The sequence below is a fragment of the Notamacropus eugenii genome, chromosome 1 (assembly GCF_028372415.1).
Source record: "Notamacropus eugenii isolate mMacEug1 chromosome 1, mMacEug1.pri_v2, whole genome shotgun sequence".
In the NCBI taxonomy this organism is placed as follows: Eukaryota; Metazoa; Chordata; class Mammalia; order Diprotodontia; family Macropodidae; genus Notamacropus; species Notamacropus eugenii.
The window spans coordinates 117,335,696-117,356,624 of record NC_092872.1 but is presented as its reverse complement, the minus strand read 5'-3'; the positions used below and the strand labels follow the sequence as shown (position 1 = coordinate 117,356,624).

The 20,929-nt window shown below is 37.8% G+C and overlaps 1 protein-coding gene across 2 annotated transcripts in view; it reads right to left on the bottom strand.

The window, feature by feature from the left end:
• Positions 1-20,929, bottom strand: part of TEK (TEK receptor tyrosine kinase) — a 135,484-nt gene that overhangs the window by 56,473 nt on the left and 58,082 nt on the right. For both annotated transcript variants that reach the window (XM_072612487.1, XM_072612498.1), the window contains 6 exons: positions 17,930-18,061; positions 17,462-17,602; positions 15,259-15,387; positions 7,878-8,029; positions 5,558-5,699; positions 2,373-2,534 (listed from right to left, as the gene is read on the bottom strand). In XM_072612487.1, the coding sequence (XP_072468588.1) occupies positions 2,373-2,534; positions 5,558-5,699; positions 7,878-8,029; positions 15,259-15,387; positions 17,462-17,602; positions 17,930-18,061 (858 nt within the window). The remainder of the gene's footprint in view (positions 1-2,372; positions 2,535-5,557; positions 5,700-7,877; positions 8,030-15,258; positions 15,388-17,461; positions 17,603-17,929; positions 18,062-20,929) is intronic.

Genomic DNA, 20,929 nt, shown 5'->3' with positions numbered 1-20,929 from the left:
TAAGACCTCATTAATTCAAAGTAGTAGTAGAATGGGAATATATGGGAGGGAAGCACATGCATATCTGAAGTAGTAAAAAATTTTAAATAATCTTAAATACAGTTGAGAGTTGGCCTTAGTCAGAAGACCTTAGTTTAAATCTTACTTGAAGCAATTGCTAGTTGGGCCTCAGTTTAACTTATATGAAAAACGAAGAAACAAGGCTAGGTGGTTTTTAAATTCCCTTGCAGTTTTAGATGTATGATTTTATGAAATAGATATAATAGAAGAGTCAGAACCAGGCTGGCAAAGAGTCAGTAAAGGCTCTTTCAGGTTTGTTTTAATGTCTAGATAATTGGTTTATATGGCTCCTATGTACATTTTACACAGGATGCCTTTCTATGTAAATGGATTCATCCAAAGAACTAAGAAACATACATGCCCTATATTTTATTTATCTATGTGCTTCTTAGTTTCTATTAGAGTTACTACTAATTCCAGGTGACAGTAGCTTTATTAGATTCTTTACTGTATTTTGAAGACCTCATTAAGGCTGACTATTTCCAGGAAGCATGAATAGTGGAGTGAATATTAGGGAATCAGTGTCAGATACTTCTGGGTAGTGATAGAAAGCTGTTTTCTAATGAAACTGAACATTGGTTCTAGAAACAATAATTTAGCATCTTAGTTTTAAGACTCTGTGGTCTATGAATTTTTGATTGGGCCTTCAGAGGCAAAGTATAAAGTTGAGGAATAGTCTGATGAATTTGTTAAATGTAGTCATCTGGGTTATTGGGCTACAAAACCTTCCTCCATCATCACAATTGCTTGAGTACTTTGCTTTTCCTGTGCAGACCATCTATTTCCCAACAGCTGGTTCATATGTATACTTTCCTTCTACAAGTCAGAAATATATTTGTTTATTCTAGCTCTGTCACCTCTCCATCCTCACGTAAATGCTCTAGAAATCTGTGATTTCCGGGCAAATCACTAAGACCCACATGACTCTTTAATATTCTTTAGTTATGGAATACATACTAACCTGCTTTGGTAGAGGAAATTTCCTTTTTTTGAGAGTTCCATATACCAAAGAAATTACAGGTCTGTCCAAAAATATAACTGATGAATAGGTAGATAGATAGAAAGATGATAGATAGATAGATAGATAGATAGATAGATAGATAGATAGATAGATAGATAGATAGATAAAATAAACTGGGCATTTAGAAATAAGGTAGCAGGATGCAAAATAAGAAAATTCAGCTCTATAGTTCAGTTCTATATAGTCCCTGAAGCAGCTGTTGGCCCCATGGATAGAGGGCTGGGCCGGGAGTCAGGAATACCTGAGTTCAGATTTGGCCTCAGACACTCATTAGCTATGTGCCCCTGAACAAGTCACAGTCAAACTCTATCCCTCAGCTTCCTCAACTGTAAGATGGAAAGAATTATACTACCTCTCTCCCAGGGTGGTTGTCAGAATCAAATGAGATCATATTTGCAAAGTTCTTAGAATAGTGCCTGGCACATAGGCTCTGTATAAATGCTTAATCCTTTCCTTTACTCCCCTCTAGTCTTCCTTCCTTCCTTCCTTCCTTCCTTCCTTCCTTCCTTCCTTCCTTCCTTCCTTCCTTCCTTCCTTTCTTTTCTTTCTTTCTTCCCCTAACACCTTAGACCCCATGCACTCTGAAGCCCACGGATTGAACCACAAAGGGTCCCTGCCCAACCTCCACACAATGGCTGTTTTTGGACCCTCCTGGCTTAGAGTGAATGTCAATAGCAACAGTTTCTCTTCAAAACAACAACCCTGAGTCTCCTGCTATTTATTTTTTTCTTTTCTATTAAAGGGACCATCTCACTGACCACTTTTTAAACAGGCCTATTCACTGAATGGGCATTACCTCACTTTAAATGAATACCTGAAAAAGCCTAAGTCTAAAAGGCCAAGGTCTCCCATTGCATCTTGGGCTGTTTCCTGTCTTCCTGATGAATATCTGGTCACTGGATCCAGATGCTCAGGAGGAGAAAGTGAGGCTGGTGACCTTGCACAGCCCTCCCTCACTCAAAACAAAGTCAACTGAAAGTCATGTTATCATTTCTCTGATGTCATGGGCCTCTTTGAAAACAAAGGACAAACACAACAACATCTCACCACCACTCTAGGGTTTGCATCTGACCAGGTTTGCTACCTAATAATGACCTAATTCAGCAGCAGTTCGTATGACTTCATTTTACCACATGCATGGGAAAGCACTGGCAGTGGAACTTTGTCCCACAACTGGAGGGGGGATGAGAGAGGAGCTTGAGGACAAGAGAGGATGTGATTTCTAACCACATGGTACACACACAAAAAATCTGCTTTGTATTCCACTGACCTCTTGGAGTCAGATCCTTACCTTGCATATGCTTCCAGGTTTCATACTGTTTACTGGACTTGTACAGGAGCTTCTTGGACTGGATCGGCCCATCTCCCAAATAAGGCTCAGAACTGATATTGACGGTAACAAAGTTGTGACCAGTCTCCACCACCTTCGGTGCATTCAGAGGCTCTGGGGGAACTAATTAGGGTGACAAAATTAGGTTGGCTCTCACATGTAGGGACTTTTTATTTTAAAGTTTCTTTTTAATTTTTATTATTCAGAGGCATAGTGCATAGAGAACTGGCCTTGCAAAGTCCAGGAGACCTGAATACAAACGTCCTTTTGACATATAATAAATGTAAGTTACTTAACTTTTCAGTACTCTAGAAAACTCTCCAAGATTGTACATTGCAGAGAAGGTGTCACCCTGAATTTGTAGGAGTTTTCTTTACCTGGCATTGTCTTATATCAAATAAAATCACCAGTCTAGCTGCTACCCCTATTTTATTCTTTAAACAGAATACCTTAGGAAATATTTGCTGTATTAAAAAAAAAAACTGTCCTTTTTTTCAGAAACATGTAGAAGACTATTTTAGAATAACCCAACAGCCTTTTTTGATCATGTGATGTCCAGTCTTTCATATTTCTTTTTTTTTATTTTTACTTTTTGGAGGTGGGAAGGCAAGGCAATTACCCAAGGTCGCACAGCTAGTAACTGTCAAGTGTCTGAGGCTGCATTTGAACTCAAGTCCTCCTGACTCCAGGGCCAGAGCTGTATTCACTGTGCCACCTAGCTGCCCCTAGTCTTTCATATTTCAAACAATTTTCAAATGTTTGCCAGTCAACCTTCTTCTCCTTCCTGTGTTCATACTCAATTTAACACATTCATTTCTCCCCTTTCATCCCTCTATGAAATGAAAATGTAGAGAATTTCCCAAGGCTGCAAACTGTCATCTACAAATCAAAATCAGACCTGTCAGATTCAAATTTAGGCCTGATCTATTTACATGTGGTAACTGAGCAGATAAACAGAAGGTATGTACAAGTGATTGGGCAGGTTAATTCCTCTAAATAGGAAAACAGTATAATAATGTAATTATAATCATGTTGACCTTTCTCTGGTGGTTGCTTTGGTCTGGTAATCAAAATATCTAGTTGTTTTAAACTGAGATTCTCCTCCTTCAGAGTGATTACCACTATTGAACAAGATCAACTGTGTTTAAATTTCATATGTGTAATTAAATGGACTAAAGGTTTGCATTTATCAGCTAATGGGGGCCTACTCTCCAACAGTTTTTTACAGAATTCTACCTTAAGTTAATAAGTGAGAGTCTTTCTAAAGATGGTGATTTTTCTCAATACGTATGCTTATTTCATTGAAAGGGACCAGATCATAACATTGCCAGATTGTAGTTGACAGTTTCATAAATTGGAATAGCCCCTAAAATTCAGCACCTGGTAACCAACTTTTTGGCCTCTGAAAACTCAACCTGGCTGATCCTTGGAAGAAAGCCATAGTCTACTGGTCAAACCCATTCTCAAATCCTTTTTTGTTTGGCATTAGATTTGTCTGAGTATTTCATTGGTATAACCCAGTTCACTTATACACTATTGGGAAACAAAGAATAAGGCTTTAATGGAGGGATAAATGATAAACCATACGTGCTATCCAAAGCTAGACTTGGAGTCAGAAGCCCAAGGTTCACTTCCTAGTTCTACCACTTATTACTTAACCTTGGATGAATCACATAACCTTTTGAGGTCTGTTTCCTAGTCTGAAAAAATAAGGAGTTAACTAAATGATATCTTATTCCTCTTCTAACTTTAAATTTAGACAAATTCTAGTATGGTCTCTGCATGTGACCTTTGGTCATAGGATCATACTTGCCCACAGTCATTTTGCTAAGGGTTTGAGGCAGGTTTGAACACAGGTCTTTCTGATGCCAAGCCCAGCACTCTACCCACTGAGCCATAGATGCTGTTGTTAAATGCATGAGGAATCTTGCCAAGGAAGATAAAATCCTGGAGCCAACAACTGGCCCCAAATTGGCTTGTTTTGAACTTACTGCTATTTATTCACCAATGAGTATGGTCCTTCTAGGGTCTTAGACAAGATGATTATTTTCACACTATTTTCTCTTTCCCTGAGAGGAGCACAAAATGAGAAACTATTTTGACCCACTGAACGCTCTACTGAATAAAGTAGAGGGTTCAGAAAACATCCAAAGAATATTAAGAGTTCTTAGGACGACACTGACTCTTACTCTCTTGGCAACAGAATCCAAATTCATTTATAAAGATGTATCCACCCTAACATAGTCCTTGACCTTAAAAAAAAAAAGTAACTATGAATGCAATCCTGTACTCCATTATGGAATGAATTCTGAATCTGTCCCAAAGAATCTCTAAATAAGTAATAAGTGAAGCCAGATGTAAATCATGTTGGCATCTCATTATTCTTATCTATAAAATGAGGTAGTTGGGTTAGATAATAGGTCCCCAGCCTCCCCACTCCCACTAGACATAGGTACATATCCATTTGAAATATTTTGATCATGAGAAAAAAAAATCTGGACATTTCTAGCATAGCATAGTAGTCACCAAAATTTTCTGAATTTCTGCAAAATGATGTTTGTTACTTGTGCAACATGACATAGCATAATGAATGATTGCTTAGTTATGGCTTACACAAAAGATTTTCCAAACTTCTTATAAGCTAAGAAGTAACAATATTCTTGTGTGATAAGATTATAACAACCTTCTTCCTTCATATCTAATGCGTAAAAAGTCAAAGCTTGGTGCTCTGTAAAACAATGAATACATCACAACATGAAATGCTCTCCATACATTAAAAACATCTTCTTACCCACTCTGGCACAGATTATGATCTGTTAGAACATTTTCAGTACTTTAACTTGATCAAGGGTTCTTGTCTTATTTATATGTTTTTGGAGCCCCTAGAAAAACCTATGGAATTTCTCTCAGAATAATGTTTATTAATAAAAGGATTAAATCAATTAAATTATTTAATTAATTAAAATATTAATAAGGTTATTAAAATTAATAAAATATATAAAATTACAAAGAAAACCAATTATATCAAAAGATTTATCAGGTTGTTTTTTTCCAGGAAAACAAGTTCATGTTATTAAGAATCCATAAGCTAAGTTGCCATTGTGGTTTGAGGAAGACATCTTTTAGCTCAAGAAAGTGAGGCTTACCTTTAACAGAAATGTTGAAGGATTTTTCCACCATTCCAGCCACTGTGCTCACACTACAGACCCAAACACCTGAGTCAGGGGGTAGAATCCGATGGATGCTGAATTCAGCTTCGGATCGATTATTTCGTACAAAGGATTTAGGCTAAAATGAACAAACCAAAGAAAATAAAGATATGCAAAAAGTATTGGTATCACAAGTATACACAGATCTACAACCTTCTTTTTTTGTTAAGGAATAAGCTTTCTAATGAGGAAAAGTTAAAGATAGTGTAGGGTGTCACTGTTGGCTCATTTCCCAAGCTTTAATTATAAGGAAAGTTTACATTGTGTGAAACCTCCCTTAGACTGTCCACTCTAATGCTATTGTTAGAAAAGAATAATTAAACCTTTATTTGATTGCACCATATTAACTTTAAGGATGAGGAAAAATAATGGCTAAAACTTCTATAGTTCTTCAGAGTTTGTAAAATGTTTTACATGTGTTATTTCATGTCCTGTGAAGTTAAGTGCTATCACTTCGTTTTAAACATTTTTACGTTTTATAGATGAGGAAAGTGAGATTCCAGGAAGGTGACTGCTACTATGAGTTTAACAATAATAGTAAAAAGCATATACATTTGCAAAGCACTTTATGTATTTAAGCTTATTTGATCCTTGCAACAACCCTGGATAGTAGATGCTACTGTTATCTCTACGTTACAGAAGAGGAAACTCAGGCTGAAGGAGGTTGAAGTGACTATCCCAGAATCATACAGCTGGGAAGCGTCTGAAGCAGAATTTGAATTCATGTCCAGCACTTAGATTGTACATTCACTCCTGTTTGCAATTTTGCTCTGTTTAGGGGAAGACAAGAAGACATATTTTGGTAGTCTCTCTTTAGAATAAGGGGTAGAGTTAACTTTTAAACCCCAATGACTGTAACACTTTCTTTTCTTCAGGAAAATGTGGGTGCTGAGGCTAACTAATGACTCAGTATGGTCTGGGGGGTGTGTGTGAAAGGGGAGCTATTCTAATGCATCTCTACTCTAAGTTTTAATGAAAGAGCTAGTGAGATCAGGTGACTTCAGTAAGGCTAGTGAATTTCCAGATGATTAACAGGTTATTTTGACTCTAACTGGTTATAGCTGACCCACCTTTCAACTGCACTCGCTATAGACTTCAAGAATGACACTTTTAATTAGAAACAAAGTAGATGCTTATTAATAATGGGTAAACAAGTAATATTTGGAAGTAATTGAGTATTATTGTGTCATAAGAAATAATAAATACGAAAAATTCAGGGAGGCATGGGAGAACTCATATGAATGAATGGAGAATGAAGTAAATAGGATCAAGAAAACATACCCAGTTATTTCAGCAATATAAATCAAAAAGTAAAAAAAAAAACACAAAATGAAGCTGAATGCTCTGGATTTCTAATAGCCTGTTTTGGTTCTGGAGAAAAATTGAGAAAATTTGTGTCCTTTCCTTCTTTGCAAATGTGAGGGTCTATGAGTGCGAAATATTGCAAATAGTGTTATAGTTGGTTGATATGTTGGTTTGAAATTGTTTCTTGTCCTTTTTTGGTTTTCTGTTACAAGGATAGCTCCTTGGTCAGAAGGAGGAGGAAGGGATACACCCAGAAATGAAGATTTTGTAACAGTAAAGCATATAAACATTTTTTAAAAGAAAGAAACATTGAACTGATGATAATATCCATTTACTTCCAGGTCAAGCTGAATTTTATCTGTCCCTAAAAGAGTGGGACATACTTTGTTTTTCCTTTTGTATCTCCAAAGATATCTTCTCTAAAACTTTCTGAACATCATCTTAGAGAAAGGGAATTGCTGAGTAACTTTTGATACCCAGCAATGCTAGGAATGGTCAGTGGGAAGACAACGCATTTCTTTCCAGCAAAGGAGATCTACAGTAAAGGGAACCTGAACATTGTCTAAAAACCTTTTATTAAGCAATGCTGCAAGTAAGAAATTATCATTGAAATAGAGAACAAAAAAGAATGTCACTATTTCATGTCTACATTGTCATTGTCTAAATTGGAATGATATTTCCATGTGATACTCAGAGACTTCTGTCTCCTAAATTGGAGAACTAAAATATAGACTCCAAGTCCATTGATTATGGGAGGAAACAAGGTTGAGTGAAAAGTACTGGTCTTACGATTCAAAAAACCCAAGTTCAACCCCTGTATTGGGGAAAGGTAGGCAATAAAAAAAATTATCAAAAATCTAGTTTAAAGCAATGTTCTTCAGGAGGGATAGCACAATAAAAGCACTTGACCATGTCAGATGATAATAATAATAATGGTATTATTGTATCTTACTTGCAGGACAGTTCCATCTGGTTTCACCAAGGTCATTTCTTCAGCATCAGGCAGTGGGTAGCCAGAGGCTTTGCAGATAGGGTTGAATTTACCACTGTTTACTTCCATGTGGTCAGGCAAATCTTCTATTTGAGGAGTCACCCTTGGAGAACCTGAAGATAAAGGGAAAGCTGGTATGTGTGAAACCTGGTTTTAGGATACTGTCCAGCTGGCATAAATGCAGCAAGTAGAATGTAAGTTATTCAAGGTCAGCAGTTATTTCAGTTTTGATTTTGTATCCTCAGCTCTTATCTCAGTGCCTGGAACATAATAGAAACTAAGTGGAAATATGTTTGGCACATCATAAGAACTATGTAGAAATTTGCCTTGCACATAGTAGAAACATTTGTGGAATAAAATGGACATCTCTTCCCCCAAATCCTCCCTAGATACATTTAGACCTTATAGAAGAACTCTTTCCTCTTGCTGTAAAAATGAAGATAAAAACATCAGTCATCTTTTCTTCTAGCCGTTAAATAAAATATGGGCGGTTTTTGTTTTAATTAATATCAGCAAAATCAATTTGTTTTTAGTGAAAACTATGCTGGATGTTATAAGTATAAGGATGATTGTAAAAAACAAACCAAAAAAAGAAAGATAACCTAACATTCATGTAGAAGGGATTCAAAGTCTCAATGAAGAAGAAAAATGTTTTTTTTTTTAAACTAAAAACTCCTTCATAATTCTTAATAAACTGTTAGATTGCAAATGCTGGTACTTTTTTGAGAGAACATGTTTAATTTTTTTAAGTCATTGGGTTTGTTTTTTGGTTGGAACAGAGGTATGTATAACTTAAATGCTTACTTGGCTGAAAATCTTTAGGGAGGAAAACCTGAAATAGGGCAAAGCTGTGTTCTTGAATTATTTATTAATTATTAGCTTTTTTCTTTTCTTTCTTGGTGAAATTTAGCTAGAAATAGTCCTGGGAGAAGGACCACTCTCCTGCTTTTATCCCTCTGTATTCAAAGTTCTGTAGACTATTGCAAAGGTGAATAAAGCAACTGCTTTTTATAGATGAATAAAAGTTCTAGTATGTAAGGTCATCTTTTGTAGGTTCATTGGAAGCATCCATTGGAACAACTCCAGTAGTGGACAGGACAAGAAGCATAAAATGTACCTCATTCTAATCCCATTTGATTTTGATCTCAAATAAGTCTTTATACTTTGGAAACTTTTATTCTATGTGGTTTGGAGATTATAAGGATTGACAATGGTGATATCTATTTCTATCTATCTATCATCTGTCCATGTTGTTTTTATGAATATGTCAAGAAGACTGTGGTCAGTCTATGACGATGGTCCAATTTGAGTTGGTTGAGTTGTCTGGGATATTTTTGGATCTATATTTGTATCATGAGGATTTGTCATCATCTATTTGTCTACAAAAGAATTCAAGGTCATATCTTCTTAGGTATGTGGTAGAAGCTAAATTTTATAGCCTGCAATGGTATGTTGAACTGTCTCCACCATTTTCCTGCATAATCTACCTTGATCACTAAGTCTGGCTTCTTAAACACAACTCTCCTGTAGTATGCTGATAATAGACTGTTCTTGACGCACCATCATAAATATTATGTTCAGAAAAAAGTCCACATGACTCAGTCATGACTCAATGCTTCTTTGCTAACATATTTTTTTGCTAAGTTCATGCAGATGATAATGATTGAGAGTATCTTGAGAATTCTCTTAAATCTTTGGCATTTCATAGGCATCATCTGGAGGTAAGCCACCTTAGGTTATATTTGACAAATTCAATGGTGTGTGCCTATTATTAGCCTTAACTGTTGATTGGTGAAGTGATGTTTGCTTATTTCAAAAGCATTTCTGTAGGTTTGGGACCCATGTATTACATGTCCTACTGTCACTGCCTTATAAAACATATTCATTTTTTTGTCAAGCTATTCTTTCTATAGCTACCTTATTTAGATAGGCCCTATAATTTGTTAACGTTGCATAGAGTTTTGTTCAGATACTTTCAAAGACTGTTATGTTCCACTTTACAGTTGTGAAGGTGTTAACATCAAAAGACTGGTATTGCATAGGTCGATCAGTCAATAAACATTTATTAATAACTAATTATTTTATGCCAGGCATTGTGCTAAGTGTTAGAGATACAAAAAAAGTCAAAAGACATTCTCTGCTCTCAGGGAATTTTCAGTCTAATGCAGGAGACTTTGAATGTAGTCATATATTTTGACTTTCCCTTCCTACTACTGCTGTTGCTTCACCCTTCAAACCTGACCAATAGAGAATATGCATGGGAAAAGTTGTCATTAGGTTCTGTACTCCACAGAATCATGAATTCTCATATTCACTCCAGGCATTTTCTACTCTGCTACTTTCTATCTCTTTCTGAGGAAATAATTAAATCACTATTGCCATTGCTTTTGCAAAGGTTGTGATGATAGACTGCCCTATTGATCCACTCACCATCTTTGTCACTTCAAAGACCAACATTTCCATCCCTAGTCACCATTCCCCAATGTGTTGTTGCCTCCATTAGAATGGAAGCTTCTTAAGGGAAGGGATGGTCTCAGGTCATGTTTAGCACAACAGTGCTTGGTCCATAGTACCACTTAATTAAAGGCATTTCATTCATTCTTCTAATTCAGCTTTGATTTCAGTATGAATAACAAGTCTCAACATATTCAGCCACAACATTCTCTTTGATATCTTTCTGCTCAGAGAAGGCATTTGTAGGTATGGCTCTCCAAAGCCAAACTTAAGGTTTTCAGTGTCTGTCTTTCCTTAGCATACATTAAGAATCTACATAAACTTGTTGAGTTCAAAAATTATTGTTGCTATGTTTTGGTCAGGACCTATAACTTCATCTGTTTGGAGAACTCTTAGCATTGAAACTCTTTGCACAAAAACAGGACAACATTTTATATGTACCTCACAGTTTTAGAGATCTGATGTACTTAGAGGCTAAGTATGTGTCAGAAGGAGGATTTGAACACAGTTCTTGGATATACTCTATCCATTATACCATGTTGCTACTCTTCTCTATTATAGAGATTTAGGAAACCAAATGTTAACAATGTGTCATTTGGCATCATTGGAAATGTTCCAATGCTAGGTAGAATTGTGGAAAAATATACCCCAAAGTGGAACTATCTTAATGCAGAGACTTAGGATAGGATGTTGCTGAAGGGTGTTGGGCAAGATGGAAATGACTAACTTCCCTATTTCTTTTAGGTCATTATACTTCCAGTCATTCAAGTTCACTACCTCAAAGTCTCCTTGGCCTCCCTTATCAATTGCCAAGTGTTATAAGTTCTGCATCCATAGTATCCTTCACATCTGTCTCCTTCTATGCACTCACATAGCCACCACCCTAGCTGTCAAGTTTTCATCATTTTTTGACTGGATTATTGCTAAAGTTGACTATTTGGTCTCCCTGCTTCTTCTTGGACATTCATTTTCCACACAGATGCCAAAGCGATAGCCCTAAATGGCAATTCTCACTGCCAATGCCTTATTTAAAAGAAAAAAAGCTCCAGGGGGAGGAGCCAAGATGGTGAGTAGAAAGACACACATATGCTAGCTCCAAACACACAGCCCATAAAATTCCTGTAAAGAAGAACTCCCAACAAATTCTAGAGCAGCAGAAGCCACAGAACAGCAGAGTGGAGGAGATTTCTGTTCCAGAGAGCCCTGAAAAACTGACATGAAAGGTCTGTCGCGCACTGGACCCAGAGCAGATCCCAGCCCTGCCTTGGCTTCGCAGCACCAACAGGAGCAGATCTGAGCAGGCTTCAGGGACAGAATCTCCAGCAGCCACACAGGTGCAAAGGTCAGTGAGAGAGTCTTTTTGGCTCGCTGAGAGGGGCGCGGGGTGTCCACATAACTCGGGTCCCCTTGGGAGGCAGCAGCAGAGGCAGCAGCAGACAGGGGCTCCCAAAGCAGGCAGGAGCTCAAATCCATTGTTGAAGGTCTCCACATAAACCCCCTGAGGGAACTGAGCCCTGTGTGTGGTGGTCCTGCCCCAACCTGAGCACCTGAACGTGATCTCACACTGAATAGCAGCCCTGCCCCCGCCCAAAGCCCTGAGGCTGGGAAGCAGCATTTGAATCTTAGCCCCTAAGCTCTAGCTGGGCAGATCTGGAGCCGTGGTGGGTGTGGAGAGGACATGCAGAAGTCAAGTCACTGGCTGGGAAAATGCCCAGAAAAGGGAAAAAAATAAGACCAGAGAAGGTTACTTTCTTGGTGAACAGATATCTCCTCCCATCCTTTCAGATGAGGAAGAACAAGGCTTACCATCAGGGAAAGACACAGAAGTCAAGGCTTCTGCATCCCAGCCCACTCAATGGGCTCAGGCCATGGAAGAGCTCAAAAAGGATTTTGAAAATCAAGTAAGAGAGGTGGAGGAAAAACTGGGAAGAGAAATGAGAGAGATGAAAGAAAAGCATGAAAAGCAGGTCAACACCTTGCTAAAGGAGACCCAAAAAAATGCTGAAGAAAATAACACCTTGAAAAATAGGCTAACTCAATTGGCAAAAGAGGTTCAAAAAGCCAATGAGGAGAAGAATGCTTTAAAAAACAGAATTAACCAAATGGAAAAGGTGGTTCAAAAGCTCACTGAAGAAAATAGTTCTTTCAAAATTAGAATGGAACAGATGGAGGCTAATGACTTTATGAGAAACCAAGAAATCACAAAACAAAACCAAAAGAATGAAAAAATGGAAGATAATGTGAAATATCTCACTGGAAAAACAACTGACCTGGAAAATACATCCAGGAGAGACAATTTACAAATTATGGGACTACCTGAAAGCCATGATCAAAAAAAGAGCCTAGACATCATCTTTCATGAAATTATCAAGGAAAACTGCCCTGAGATTCTAGAACCAGAGGGCAAAATAAGTATGCAAGGAATCCATAGATCACCACCTGAAAGAGATCCAAAAAGAGAAACTCCTAGGAACATTGTGGCCAAATTCCAGAGTTCCCAGGTCAAGGAGAAAATATTGCAAGCAGCTAGAAAGAAACAATTCAAGTATTGTGGAAATACAATCAGGATAACACAAGATCTAGCAGCTTCTACATTAAGTGATCGAAGGGTGTGGAATCGGTATTCCAGAAGTCAAAGGAACTAGGACTTAAACCAAGAATCATCTACCCAGCAAAACTGAGTATAATACTTCAGGGGAAAAAATGGTCTTTCAATGAAATTGAAGACTTTCAAGCATTCTTGATGAAAAGATCAGAGCTGAAAAGAAAATTTGACTTTCAAACACAAGAATGAAGAGAAGCATGAAAAGGTAAACAGCAAAGAGAAGTCATAAGGGACTTTACTAAAGTTGAACTGTTTACATTCCTACATGGAAAGACAATATTTGTAACTCTTGAAACTTTACAATATCTGGGTAGTTGGTGGGATTACATACACACACACACACACACACACACAGAGACAGAGAGCACAGAGTGAATTGAATAGGATGGGATCATATCTTTAAAAAAATGAAATTAAGCAGTGAGAGAGAAATATATTGGGAGGAGAAAGGGAGAAATGGAATGGGGCAAATTATCTCTCATAAAAGAGACAGGCAAAAGACTTTTTAGTGGAGGGAAAAAGAGGGGAGGTGAGAGAAAAACATGAAGTTTACTCTCATCACATTTGACTAAAGGAAGGAATAAAATTCACACTCATTTTTGTATGAAAACCTATCTTACAATACAGGAGAGTGGGGGAGAAGGGGACAAGCAGGGTGGGGGGGATGATGGAAGGGAGGGCATGGGGAGGAGGAAGCAATTTGAGGTCAACACTCATGGGGACAGACAGGATCAAAAGAGAGAATAGAAGCAGTGGGGGGCAGGATAGGATGGAGGGAAATATAGTTAGTCTTACACAACATGACTATTATGGAAGTCATTTGCAAAACTACACAGATTTGGCCTATATTGAATTGTTTGCCTTCCAAAGGGAAGGGGTGGGGAGGGAGGGATGAAGAGAAGTTGGAACTCAAAGTTTTAGGAACAACTGTTGAGTGCTGTTCTTGCTACTAGGAAATAAGAAATACAGGTAATGGGGTATAGAAAGTTATCTGGCCCTACAGGACAAAAGAGAAGATGGAGACAAGGGCAGAGAGGGATGATAGAAGAGAGAGCAGATTGGTCATAGGGGCAATTAGAATGCCAGTGTTTTGGGGTGGGGGAGGGGACAAATGGGGAGAAAATTTGGAACCCAAAATTTTGTGAAAATGAATGTTAAAAGTTAAATAAATAAATTAAAAAGAAAAAAGAAAAAAAAGCTCCAGTGGTTTCCCTATTGCCTCTACAAAAAATACAAAAGCTCCTTTGTTTGCCTTTCAAAGCCTTTTACAATCTTGTCGCACCCTTGTCAACATTACTTTTTTACTTACCTTGCATTTCTTTATTGGTTTACATGTTTTATTCCATCCTCCTCCTTCTCCCAGTGGAATAAAAACTCATAGGAGTTCAAAGACTTTAATTTCTTTGTGTGTGTGTGTGTGTGTGTGTGTGTGTGTGTGTGTGTGTGTGTGTGTGGTGTGTCTCCTACTTAGTTCAATGATTGACACTCATAGGCTCTTACTGAAGGATTTTTTAGTTGAAAAGAAGTGAAAGCTCCTTGAGGAAAGTACTGTCTTTTGTCTTGTCTCATACACCCAGTACTTAGCACAGTGCCTGGCACACAGTGAAACTTAATTAATATTTATTTACTGACTGACATGACCTTACAAGACCATTTTTAGTGACTAGTAAAGGGAGGCCTATAATGTCTTTTTATTTAAAGATAATCTCTATTTATCAACATTTGTTAGCGTTTATTCTACAAGGGAAGAAAAAAATTTAATTATTTGTCTGTAGGTTTAAAGAAAACATAAATTTAAGGGGGTTCCACTAGGGGAAAACCAAATGACAAAGAAGTGACCTATATTTTCCTCAAGGCCTCAGTCACTCAAAGAATTTAGGGCAAATAAATAACTTGGACCAATAAAGGGTTATTTCATTCTCTCTTGATATTATAGGGTGGAGTAGGGGGCTTTGTGAACCTTTAGGAAAAATCAGATTTAATTTGATTCTCTGGGGTCTTTGGCTGGATGCCTGACTGCTTTGCTTCCCTGAACACCAAATTTCCTATCTGGGAGCACTGAAGAGAATATGGTGGGCAATTACCTAAGTCCTGGAAGATTAATTGGAGTGCTATAGTCTGCAACCCTAGGATAAGGCATCTTCCCTACCTGTAATGATGATGAGATAGCAGTAGGAGTTTCAGACTTCTCTTGTCCCTTGGGCAGAAAGGTTACACCAGCAAATTCTATTGACTTTATCACCCTGGAAAAAGGCTTTTGATTACAGTGTTACCTTGCTTTACCTTCTTTCTCACATTGTAGACCATGTCTGTTAGGAGGACATAGGCATCCTTTGAATCGATCACACGTTCCCCCATTGGTGCATTTGCACCTTAGTTTGCAATCTGGTCCATAAAAGTCAGTTTGGCAAGCTGCAAACACAGTCATTGAAGAGGAAGAAGTGTTAATAATGAAGCAAATGGAGAAAACCAAGGTTCTATTGTCTAAAATATTCTGTGCTTGACATAAAAGAGAGATTGCCTTCATTGCCACTTAAAAAAATAAAACAAAACTTTTTTTTTAATTAGTAGTGAAGGAAGCTTATAATTTAAATATGAATTGGAAGAGTTTTCTAAAATGTCTTCAATTTCTATTGATTCTAAATAAGTTTATAGTACTTATGTGGTAGGATGTATAATTTCTTCTACCAAATACTAAGATTTTTCTCTACTAAAGTTGTACTCTTATACCCTATCATAATGTAAACATGACTGAATTCAAGAAGTCTAAATCAGTAGATTACAAGGTCTTATGAAGATAATCTGAGAATACCAGGTCTGGTAATAGAATTCATGGCTGACATCTGAGGACCAACAGAGTTAAGCACAAATACACTGAGCAGCAAAAAACTGCCAGTTAGATGATTTGATTTACAGGGGTAATAGAAATTGAGTAACTCTTTTGCTGGGTTATAGAGGAGTTCTGATCAGTACCAGCACAGGGAAAATCTTTACAGGAGAAATCATAGATTTTTTGAAAACAACTGAAGTACAATTTGTAGTCTATAGCTGGTAGATTATATGACTAGAAACTACAGCTATTACATGCTAGGAGTTAAGGAAAATCCATAGTTTCTAGTCAGTGCTCAAAGAATGCTATTGATTAACTACAGTGAAAAGTGAATCAAGGCATTTCTACAAGCATTTTCACTAAAAAAAAAAATCTCATTTTCTGTAGATACGATTTCTAAATTAGGTAATTAGACATAGGTACACTAGTAATGATTTTACTTTTGGTTAATGTTACTTTGAACTTACAGCCTTTTTGTTGTTCCAAAAGGCATTCTTGACCTTTCCCAGATTGTTCCTCCAAAGTCAAAAACAATTGCAGTGGTTGTATATACTGAATTGTTTGAGTTATGAAACAATTCGTGGAAAGTTGTTAGCAAGCAGTAGGGGGATGAAATGTTTATTTCCCACACATTGGACCCTTCTCCTAACCCTTAGTTACATACTTTGGAAGCCACTAGGAAAGCTATAGTTCTTCAGGTGAAAAATAAGTACTTAACAACCTGGCATTCATATAAAGGATATTCTTTAGGTGAAGAATGTTTCTCCAAGTACTCAGAGGCTTTTGTGTTCCCTAGTTTGTGTGCTTTGGGAGGTGTCTTCATATTATACTACTGTTTGAAAGCTGATGAGAAGCACTGAAGTGTGTTTTATTAGGCAGAAGACAACATTTTTAGAAAACAGAGGATTAATGGGTGGCAAATCTGAAATTAGGATGGGGCAATTGGAGGCCAAAGTGACGTAAGGGGCCAAAATGTGGAGGGTGCTGACAACACTTGTTCTCCTTCAGGAGTTAAAAACAACTGAGCTTAACAGTTAGATAGTAACAACAACTAGTTACAATAACCTATCATTTAGCATGCTCCTTCCCCATAATGTCCACATCCCAGGTGTGAGTCTTGTCCCTAATATCCTGACCTCGTGATGACCTCCACAGCATCCACCTACCTAGATGTCCCAAGATCTCTTTTCTCCATGGTATCCTGTGTCCCAAGGTTGGAGGCTTCTTTACCTATTCCCACCTCACCCCTCTCAACTGAATTTGTTTAAAAAGTTGCTTAGACTGTACTTGCCTGGAGCTCATTTTATGGTACTTGTCCAGGGCATCAGAATTAAATATTATGGGTAAGAAAATTACATACCTCTGTTTAAACTATAGGATGATGCTTCAGCTTGTCCAGAAACTGATTTTGAATCCCAACTTCAAATCTTTAAAGCCTCAATCTGATGTGAAAAAATTTTTATGGTCTATTATAAAAACTACCCACCATATATTAATGTGAAAAAAAATTAACTCAGGGATAGAAGAAAAAGTAACTCTAATTCAAACCCATGTTCCTAACTAGAGTGATCAAATCAGTTGTTACCATCCTTTCAACCTTGTAATCCTTTAAAGTGACCATCTGGCCACCTTCCAGACTGTTTTATGTAGCAATACCTTCATTGCACTGTAAGCCCTTCCAGCCAGTGGCACAGGAACAACCATAAGGGTCCGGGAGACAGAACATGTATGATTTGCATCCATCTGGTCCTCCACATCTCTCTTTGCAGGTTCTGCCAAACGTGTGTTCTTCACAAGCTTTGGAAAAGAAAAGAGCTCCTTCAGACTCTCAAAAGGCACCATCCCTTTTACAGAGGTTGGGCCTTAAATAATAGATGGAAGGTAAATGTAGTGATAGACATATCTCAGATCATCTTTTAAGTAGAGGCAGAAAAAAATCATTAAGTCAAATTTTATGGCATGAAAATCAAAGGACAAAAATGTTAATATAAACTGAACTCCCCAAATGATCTCTGTGGCTAGCTTCTACCAAGTGTATTTCTGCATTTTCTTGTCAATGAATTTTGTGCATTTTAGATGCATATATATCTTATGTTTCAAGATAACAGTGGGTCTTTTACTTACCTTTTTCGCATGTTTTCCCCATAAATCCAGGAGGGCAAACACATTCTCCAGTATCTTCATGACAGATGCCATTGTTTGAGCAAGGATTACAGGAGCTTCTACATTCAGGTCCCCACTTTTCAGCTTCACATCCTTGGATTCCAAAACAAGTCAGTGATTAATAAGGCTCTAGTGGGCAGGCAGTTGGTTGCAATCACTAACATTGTGTACTTTACAAAATTATTTCCTCAAACAATGCTGTGAGGGAGTCTACCTCATATAAAATAATGATATTTTAAAAATATATCATTAATCTTAATTTATAGATCAGGAACTGAACTTCCAAAAGGGGAAGTGTTTTTCCCAAAGCTACACATCCAAAAAGCATTGGAACGAGGGCTTGAACTGAATCTTTTGACTTCAAAACCAGTGTTCTTTTCACTACACCAACTGACATCTTTTGTGTTCTCTGCTCTAATTTAGGGTTTTGCATCCCGTAAGAGGAGGGTAGTTTTAGAACACTTTCTATTCCAACTCCTTTAGGGGAATTTAGATACTAATTCATCATTTCAGCCTTCTTGTTGCTAGTGCAATAACAGCATTAGCCTCATTTCTCAGATGGAAAAAAAAATCATCCCCAATGAATTCATATTTACATGTCACTTTACAATTAATAAGACACTTCCCTCTCAACAGCACTGAGATAAGTAGTGTAAATATTATTACATAAATTTCATAGGTGATAAAATTGAGGCACAGATAGGACACATGGATACTTTCTTTCATTAAACACACTGCCTACTAATAATAACAGTTCACATTTATATAATACTTTTAGTTTTGCAGAATACATGCATTTTATCTTACATGAGATATTTTATATGAGAGGCAGCATGGCAGAGTGAATAAAGAGCTCACCTTGAAACCAGGAAGACCTAGGTTCCAGTCCTGCCTTTGACACATACTGACTCTGCATCCCTGGGAAAGTTACTTAATGCTTCAGGGCTCTAGGCAACTCCCTAAGGCTATAATCTTCAGAGAAGGAGCAGATCACATTGGTAGAGGGAGTTCCCTCCACCTGGAAGTTCACTATGCCAGTGAAATTAGAAATCTAATCCTTATGCCTGTGTGTGTTCGTCCTTCATGACCGAAGAAGACCATGCCATCAGAGAAATAATGACATGACTTGACTTCATTTTTTTTTGAGTGAGGGAGGGCTCCCTTCTCCTCTGGAGCCATCCGAATGCAGTGACCATTCATCAAGATGACTGGAGATGACCCAGGATGAGGCAATTGGGGTTAAGTGACTTGCCCAAGGTCGCACAGCTAGTGAGTGTCAAGTGTCTGAGGTGAGATTTGAACTCAGGTCCTCCTGACTCCTGCACTGGTGCTCTCTCCACTGCACCACCTCGCTGCTCCACAATCCTTGTGCCTACACTTTTTCATATGAACTTTATGAGTTTGAGTTAGGTGCTATTCCCATAGTAAATTTCTGAGGTGAGTTTAGAATTGAGGACTTCCTAAATCCAAGTCTAATTCTCTGTCCAATATACAATACTACTTCTCAATTGTAAACCTGTGTAAGGGTCTCAGATTTCCTATCTTTCTCTGGATATTTATCAACTTATATTTTTATTCCCACGTAGTCTGCTATTTGGATGCTGGTAAGTCTAAAGACTCTGAAAGTCTCTGCTAAGAAAAACAAAACTTTTGGGGAAGACTTGCATGACCAGCCATGGCCAGGTTCTCACAGCTCATCAGAAAGGAGTCAATATTTTTGTTCATGGCTATTCATTCTCAGAGTAGTAGGATTGGCTCTTTGCCCAAAGCTGACAATTTCCCTCACTGTGAGTGTTATTCAATTTAGGCAAGAACTCATTGTTATCACTGCTCACTCTAAAATAATCAGGAAGACTGTCAGTGTAGGACTATGTCTCGTAGTTTACCACTTAGTCAGACACCAACTGTCTGAGACCAAATACGTTATCTTAATGTAGAAAAAGGAACCAATTCTGCTCAATTTGTTAGTGACTGCTCAGAAACTTGTCTGCAGTTGATATGCCCCAACAACAATGAGAACCAGTCATGGAGATGGAAGCTTCTAGCGTTGTGAGGTTTTGTTTTCACCCCCAATCACACTAGGCAGTTTTAAAAGAGTCGTTTATAGGGTAGAAGGCTAGAAGGCAGAATCGCAGAATCTTATTGTTGGATGAGATCTCAGAAGGCACCAAGTTCAAGCTACATCTGAACTAGGATCCCTCCTGCAATATACATGACAAGTGATCATCTAGTCATTGCTTGAAGAGCTCCTATGATTGGGAGGTGGGGGTAGAGAGGGCCAAGAAGGGTGAACTATCTCCTGAAGAACTCCATTATATATTTAGTACGGTGGCATAGCAGATAGAACGCTGGACCTGGAGTCAGGAAAAAACTGAGTTATATTGAGCCTCAGACACTAACTAGCTGTGTGACCCTGGGTAAGTCACTTAACCTCTCTTTGCCTCATTTTCCTCATCTGTAGAATGGGAATAATAACAGCACCTACCTCCCGGGGTTGCTGTGAGTATCAAATGAGGTAATTACTATACAGCACTTAGCACAGAGCCTAGCACATAATAAGCACTATATAAATGTTATTATTATTGCTGTGGCTTCTATTGTTATTATCATACCTTTGGTTAGCTCTGCTTATTAGTTAATTTTTCTTTATATCAGGCCTAAATTTGCTTCCTTGTAACTTCCATCCATTGTAACTGAGTTTTGCCCCTTGGGGGCCAATCAGAATAAGTCTACTCCCTCTTCTGTGTACTTCAGAACAGTTATGAATTCCTTAAATCTCCTTTTCTCCAAACTGAACATCATTTCTTTCAACTACTTCATACCTTAAAGCCCTTACCATCTCGGTTGCTCTCCTCTGGAAGTTCTTCGGCTTATTAATCTACTTATTCAGCTAGTTTCACCTCCTCATTTTGCAGATGAGGAAAATTGAAATTTAAGATGAAGTTACTTGTCCAAAGTCTC